We start from the raw sequence: 8,089 nt of genomic DNA on the forward strand, positions 1-8,089 counted from the left end.
CCGCGGCCGTCTTCGCCTGCGTCACGGCCTACGTGCACAAGGACAACGAGTGGTACAACATGTTCGGGTACTCGCAGCCCTATGGCTATGGGGCCGGCAGCACCTACGGGGGCTACTCCTACAGCGGACCCAAAACACCTTTCATCCTGGTGGTGGCGGGGATGGGAAGGGTGTCACGATAGTGCTGCTGGTGCTGGGCATGTCGATGTACTACCGGACCATCCTCCTTGATTCCAACTGGTGGCCCTTGACTGAGTTCGGAATTAACGTGGCCTTGTTCTTTCTGTACATGTCGGCTGCCATAGTGTACGTCAATGATACCAACCGAGGCGGGCTCTGCTATTACCAGTTGTTTAAGACGCCGATAAATGCATCTTTTTGCCGTGTAGAGGGAGGTCAGACAGCAGCGATCATCTTCTTGTTTGTCACAGTGATCATCTATCTAATTAGTGCAGTGGTTTCTCTAAAGTTATGGAGGCACGAAGGAGCTAGGAGGCAGCGGGAATTAATGGAGCAGGAGGTAAGTCATTAGTTATAATTTTGTATATACTGGGTATAGAGTGATGGGGAGCAGCTGGTGATGGGGCATCGTGGCCAGCAGGTCCAGGGAGGTGATTCTGCCTCTCTGCTCCGCTCTGGTGAGACTCCACCTAGAGTACTGCTTCCAGCTCCGAAGGCCTCAGCACAGGAAAGATGTGGACGTGTTGGAGAGCATTCAGAGGAGGGCCACAAAAATTATCAGAGGGCCGCAGCACATCTTCTATGAGGGCAGGCTGAGAGAGTTGGGGTTTTTCAACCTGGAGGGGAGAAGGGCCTGGGGACACCTTACAGCAGCCTTCCGGTACCTAAAGGGGGCCTACAGGAAAGATAGGGACAAACTTCTTAATATGGCCTGTAGTGATAGGAGAATGGGTAATGGTTTTAAACTAGAAGAGGGCAGATTCAGACTAGAGAGAAGGAAGAAATTTTTTACTCTGAGGGTGGTGCAGCACTGGAACAGGTTGTCCAGAGAGGTGGTAGATGCCCCATCCCTGGAAACTTTCAAGGTCAGGGTGGACGCAGCTCTCAGCACCCTGATCTAGTTTAAGATGTCCCTGCTCAGTGTATCATTGCCGGGGGGAGGGGGGGGTTGTACTAGAAGACCTTTAAAGGCCCCTTCCAACCTAAACTCTTCTATGATTTTATGAGTTGTAAGATCATAGATGATGTCGTGTCAGGTGCCTTCTCTGCAGCAGGTCTCTGTAGCCTTTGAGGGTGATCTTTCACCAGTCTTAACAGTACTTGAGATCACCAAATGGAAGCTGTTTTTAAGATGTCTGATCCAAATTCTTGGACTTCTTTTTTTTTTTTTTTTTTTTAAATTTGCTTTGTGAAGGAGCTGGCTTTGTTTTCTTTGTAATACTCAGCCCTCTTCCTGCATCAGCTGATTAACTACTTCCTGGTGTGTATTTTCCAAACAAAGGAAGAAATGAACAATGTGCTTGTTCAGCTGTTCAGGAGGGTTAGGCTTAAAGCCACCTAGCATTTATTCGAAGGCTGTACTTTCAGCACATTAAGTACTAGTGTGAATGACCATAAGAACATTAAATGTTTATTTTTACTTTGTAGGCAAAACTCCAAGCTACTTCTTCATGTCTTTTCAGCTTTCCTTGTAACAGTTATCAGAAAATAATAGTAATAACAGAGTTGGCTATATTTTGGTGTCTCAGATTTCAATCACCTTCATCTTTTTCGCAATGGGTATTTTGCATTGCTGCTGGCTGTGCCCTTACTAAGAGCATTGAGTACTCACCTGGTTAATAATAAACTGTAATAGTAGCAACTTATCACTGTCAACTAGAGAATTCAAAGTCATTTGTGTAAAACCTCTTTCACATGAGACCACCACCAAAAAAAACCCTTTAGAAATTAATAAAACATAATTTTATGTTATATTTGTTTTATTAATGTATGTGAAGCCTACATAAGCATAACTTAAGGAGGGGTCAGCTTTTAAGTGCTTTCAGTAGGAGAGAGCAGGTTTCATGTTGCATTTCCTCTGGTCTGTGACTGCAGTCTGTTTTGCAGCATTTTCTTTTAACACTGGTTTCCATTCCGCCATCTTGCATAAAACTGAGGTACCTTTGAAAGGTACCTTGCAGCTCTTTGATAACAGAGTTTTTTGACCAACTTTTAATATGTCCTGCAAGAATGAGGTGATGGCTGGAATTATACAGAAGGTGTTCAGTCACTCATCCCATGTTCTTTTATTCCAGTTACTCCATATTCCTGAAGGGAATGCTTTTATAGTATGGGTTAGGCTCTGGAGAGTGCTCTGCAAAACAGCTGCTGGTTGAGCTACCAGTTAGTGCACTGTTGTGTGTTCTAGGCAAGGAATTAGGCTGCAAAGTGTCAGTGAGTTAATATGGGCTGGAATGTGAACTCACAAAGGAGACTGGGAAGTGGATGGAGTATTTCCTGCAAGCTGTTCCTTACAGCTATGCTCTGGGAGGTTCTGTCGTTGTTCTAGGTTTTGGGTGGTTGTTTTCATTCCGCCATTCTTAAATAGTCTTTATTTTCAGATCAATTGATTTATTCCTTATGCTAAACTTCTTCATACCTAAATATAAATGTAATTCTTTGTGCAGAGTGGTTTTGAAAAAGTTTAGATTTTAAAAGTCTGTGATTTTGAATACTGCTTTTGCTGAAAATAAGACTTACAGTTCTTTCCATTTTTTTGACAGATGAAAACACAGTCCTCTTTTCCAGAAAAGAAGGTAGGAAGGAGGAATTTATTTTTCTGTTTACTGGTATTTCCAAATGGTTGTTCTTTTTCTTTTGACTATTTTGATTGACCTATCTATTTATTTACTTATTTGGCTTGGAAGAGGTCAGGTTTAATTCTGTACTGTAGTCTGTGCAACATTCTCTTACCTAGGTTTGGAAAAAGCTTGTAAAGAAGTTACTACTAGTTAGGCTAGGTTATAAAATTTACTGTAGAAAGCAAATCTGGTGGCTGCCTCTGTATGTGCTCTTACCCTCTTTTATGAAGTCACGGGTTCTGTAGCATTTATCACAGAGTTTGGCGGACATCGCTAGAACAGCAGGTCATCTGATGCATTGTAGGTTTTAGAGACTCTTTCCTCCTGGCTGTCTGTTAAACTTGGAGCACAGCCAGTGGAAGCACAGTGGTAGGTGCTCCGTGAGTTGAGCCTACTTCTGTGTCTGTGAGACTGCTCCAAAGACCTCCTTACCAGTTTTGAAGTATCAGCACTTTTAGTGCTTCTGCCACACAAAGATGCAGTCACATACACTGCAAAGATTGTATAGGATCTTAACAGCAGAAGTTGATGATTCGTAGAGAATTTGTGGTGTATTTATGTCACTCTTAAATGTCTCCTGTTAGATACTGTGAGTTTCCTACCAGTTTTCTCTGTCGCTTCAGTATTGGATCAGGATCCTTTTTTAAGTGTTCCAACAAGACTCCATGCGCTTTTATTTCTGGATCAAGTGATAAATTGTGCAATAGGAAAAAAGGGAACTCCAGAGAACTAAGTGATTGCTCTTCATTAACAAATTAGATGGAAATCCAACGAAACTTCCTCAAATTATTTTTTTAAGACATACAAGACAAATCTTTCCAAGCCCTGAGAAGTATTTATCTGTCACTGGTACCACTGTTATGACAAATTGAAGATGAATACTGTGTGAGAAACATTACTGTAACTCTACTAATTTTCTAATTACAATAAGGGTTGTAAGAAATATCTATGATTGGCTTCTGCTGCTCCTCAATACTTGTATGTCTGTCTTCAAATGAGTATATTGTAGTGTATGTATATTGCATTTGAAGTAAAACTGACTTCATTAAGAACTTTTTTTTTTCCTTTTAAAACAGTATGAAAGTGATGACAGACCAAGAGAAGAGGTCACTTACAGGCAGCTTAAATCAGTGGAAAGAAAACCAGAACTACTTAATGGTCATATACCTGCAGGCCACATTCCTAAACCTATAGTGATGCCAGACTACTTAGCGTAAGTGACTTGACTTTGATGAACAGTCTTAATGGAGAATACTTGGATGATGTTTTTCACTCAGCATTTCTCATATATACGCTCTTAGTTTCTCTGGATGCATGTGCTATGGGAACTCATAATTCTTTATTAAGTTAATGTTAAAAATGGACAGGATGGGGGCTGGTATCAATGGCATAGAACTAGTAATATAAAGAATCTTAAACTTAAAACTCACCCAAACCTCAAATTGTAAAACAGAATGTTATAATCCAGCAAATACAATAACTGCCAAAGGAACAGCAGACCACTACAATGGCAATGTAGAAAAAAATAAAATACATGGGAAATTACTTGTTTTTTTAGCCCCTGAAATTTGACTGCTCTTCTACTTTCTAAATGCTGAATCTATAACATGCTCCCTTTTAAAGGGCAGGCCTTTCCATGGTGAAGCATGAGATCATAAATTAATTTTTATACCATTTGCCATAGACTAGGGCACAAATGGAAACACAGGAGGTTCCACCTGAATATTAGGAAAAGATTTTTCACTGTGAGGGTTAACAGAGGTTGCCCAGAGAGACTGTGGAGTCTCCATCCTTGGAGATATTCAGAAGCTGTCTGAACACAGTCCTGGGCAACCAGCTCTAGGTGACCCTGCTTGAGCAGGAGGATTGGTCCGTATGACCACCAGATGTCCCTTCCAACCTCAACCATTCATCTTGTGATTTCAATGCTTTACATACTTGCAAAATTCAGCAGGTTATGAGATCAGCAAACAATAATGAAATATACTGTTAAAGTGAAGGGTCAATGTGTTTGTTGAAGTCCTATCTCTAAAACTAGTCCTTGAAAACTATTTTTTTTTTTTTTTTAAGGAAATACCCAGCAATTCAAACAAATGAAATGCGAGACCGGTACAAAGCAGTATTCAATGATCAGTTTGCTGAGTACAAAGAACTGTCTGTGGAAGTTCATGCTGTATTAAAAAAGTTTGATGAGCTGGATGCATTGATGAGACAGCTTCCTCACCATCCTGAAAGCATATATGTAAGTACCTGTGAAATGGGCTCATGGAAAACAGGTGTGGTATTAGGCAGTCTCTGACTGTCTTTAGCTAGGGCACAATGTCTTGTAATGCTCGCAGTGACCTGGTGGGAGAGAAAGTTTCCCCAAATAATGTTATTTCTTCTTTGGTCATCAGTCAAGGATGGTAAGTTGCAATTAAGTTGTAGGCATGTTTTTCTGATTTGGGTTTTTGGTGTTTTTTCATGTTCGTAGCTTTCAAGTTTGAGTGAGTTACAGTTAATGTACTTTCACTATTTCTCAAGTACAAGATTTACAACTAAAATGTTACAGCTATAATTGATTGATCAAATGAGAATTTTACTTCTGACAAGTATTTTGTAGAATTTACATAAAGATATGGGGCCCACTCGGAGTCCTTAAAAATGTGTGGTCTTTTTCATTAGGAACAGGAAAGGATATCAAAAGTTCTGCAAGAATACAAGAAGAAGAAAAATGTGAGTCTTTTCAGCTTTACATTGCTAGTGAATCTAATTAATAGCAAAGAAAGTGTAAATAGCCAATGTGTCTGACACTAGGTGCAATCCTTTAGCTCAGGGTATCTGTAGCTATTACAAGGCTTTGTATATTTTGTCTTCTAAAACTTTGACAAATTTAGGAAACAACCCACTCCACTCATGCCAACAACCTGTTTTGAGAATAATGATTCCATTAGACAGATGTGGGGGAAAAAAACCCAACAGTTAAGCATTTTCATCTTCTGAGAGTATGTCTCATCTCAGCATTCTATATTCAGGAGACTGGTTATTTTTTTGAGATCCAGTTCATTTATATTCACTGACCGACACAGCCAACAGAGAAGTTAACAATGGAAAACATAGTCTTACCCTTGAAAAGAAGTTTTAAATTTTCTTTGCGGCATAGAGCTTAGACAGACTCTCAAAAAGTAATTTTCAGTGTCATCCAAGAAGTTGCACTTTGTCATTTTTAAATGCAGGCAGTAAATGCATACCTGTGTTTCATGAAAAACAATACATTACAAATATTTTTTTTTTTTTAAAATGGAATTCAAATTTCGTGTCCATGCTAGTTAAACTTCATTGCTTTTCTGAGGGGAGGGATTTATTAGATGTAACAAAACACATCTATAAAGTCCCAATGATGTAATAGGATGTCATTTATATTTGTAGATTTCCGTTTAAAAAATGCTCTGATTACTAAGTAACTATAGCACATAAAAGCATAACCACTTTTTCCAGCCTTTCATGAAGGAAGGGGAAGCAGGAAATAAGAAATTGTGACTAGGGAAAAATAATATGATTTTGGAGAATATTTATATACTGTCCTTATTCAAAAACATACTTGATAGTAGAGTATTCGTGGAAGAGTCTGAAAGTTAAATATATTAATGTAAAGGTTTTTATGTTTCTGGCAGGATCCTGCATTTCTGGAGAAAAAGGAGCGTTGTGAATACCTAAAGAATAAGCTTTCTCACATAAAACAACGGATTCAGGACTATGATAAAGTTATGAATTGGCATGTAGAAACTTAGCTATGCCTTCACTTTGTGCATACTATTTTCTATTTTTTAAATTGATATGAATATTTTAAAGTATTTATTTACTTTCGGAACAATATACCTATGGGGATTACTTAATCACTTTGTCACTTACTTAGATGTTGCATGTTACTGGTAGGTTTTGTATGCAGATCCAATTTTCAATCAATGTAATGAAGTTATCAGGTAAGTTTAGAAAACCCGTGCTAACGTTCTGCTTTTATTAGACAGTACACAGCCTGGTCTCTTAAATATGCATACTTTGTTTGGACATACTGTATTTGCAAACTTGCAGAGCCCACCAGGGAAAGCAGGTCTCCATGCCATGTCTAAAGTTTGCACAGAAATGCCGTTAACAATTCCAGATTTTATTTATAGGTGATACCTTAATGATACCAGAAGTAGATGAGCTGTTCTTTCTGGCTGGGGTTTGTAGGAGTGCTTAATCAAGCTGAATGATTTTGGCAAGTGGAAAAATTAGTTTAATGAGACTTCTTGTATTGTATTTCCAAATGCTCTGTGGTATGTCAGATGCAAAAGAGAGAGATGCAAAATAACTTCCTATTTAAGCAGCCATAGTAAGGGGGGGCGGAGGGAGCTTCTGTTGAAGTTTTGTTATTTGGTTTGGGTTTTTTTTTATTCTCCCTCTTTAGAGGTGATGCAACAAATTTATACCTGGCCTTGAAGGAACAGAGGTACGTGATGAGACTCATGTTAGTGTTCCATTAGTGTTGCAATACGCCAGTACGCTCTGCATACCTTTTCTGGGTCGTCTTAGTAGGAGTCCATGGGTTTAAAGGCAAAACATTTCATTCTTCATCAGCAAGTAACAGGACATTTTGGCTAGGCAGCAGCTGTTTGTGAACTTGGCATTCAGAGACTAAGTAGAGCAAAATTAATTCTCATTCAAAGTATAAATTATTAGTATCCTTTATGAGGCCAGGTAAAATATTTTAATAGACATGCTTTCCTGACCGTATCTGCATAAATTCAATATACATTTTTATATTGGGGATAAGTTTGTATATGCAATTGTTTTCATAAGCCAGTAAACTTTCTCTTTGTATCCTTTTTCACACCTTTGTTTACTTTTTTACTTACTAGAATTGTTAGATAGTTTCTTTGTACAGTTTTCTACAGATGCAATTTGTTCTGAAATATATTTTAATTTGAAAAAAAAAAAACCACCACCATAGCCATGCTACTCTATGGCTTATAAAGGCATTTTTTTAGAAAAAGGTGCTCTGATTAAGGTTATCTCAAATTTTTATTAGTGATCATTTTTTCTTTACAAGAAAGTTTTCAACTTTTGCCATAACTAAAGGCAAGGCATCAGGAAAGCTGTTTCTAGTTTAGAACAGTGATGCTAGTACCACCTCTGTTCTTCAGTACTGGAAATGCATTAACATACCTCACTCTGGCAGTTATATCACATCTGATTTTTGAGCCCTTATAATTCACACTGCAATCCTAATGGCTACAAACCCACTTTCATATCTATAAAGTTGACAT

At 38.5% G+C, this 8,089-nt stretch overlaps 1 protein-coding gene across 1 annotated transcript; it reads left to right on the forward strand.

The window, feature by feature from the left end:
• Positions 1–2: 2 nt before the first annotated feature.
• LOC104286662 (MARVEL domain-containing protein 2-like) lies at positions 3–6,571 on the forward strand (the record flags this gene model as incomplete). Its single annotated transcript, XM_009885280.1, is given in 7 exon segments — positions 3–168; positions 171–520; positions 2,724–2,756; positions 3,878–4,014; positions 4,872–5,043; positions 5,466–5,516; positions 6,455–6,571. Coding segments are annotated over 7 exon segments (1,026 nt in total), but the record flags the coding sequence as incomplete, so codon positions are not given.
• Positions 6,572–8,089: the final 1,518 nt, after the last annotated feature.

This window comes from Charadrius vociferus, unplaced genomic scaffold (genome assembly GCF_000708025.1).
Source record: "Charadrius vociferus isolate BGI_N301 unplaced genomic scaffold, ASM70802v2 scaffold60, whole genome shotgun sequence".
NCBI lineage: Eukaryota > Metazoa > Chordata > Aves > Charadriiformes > Charadriidae > Charadrius > Charadrius vociferus.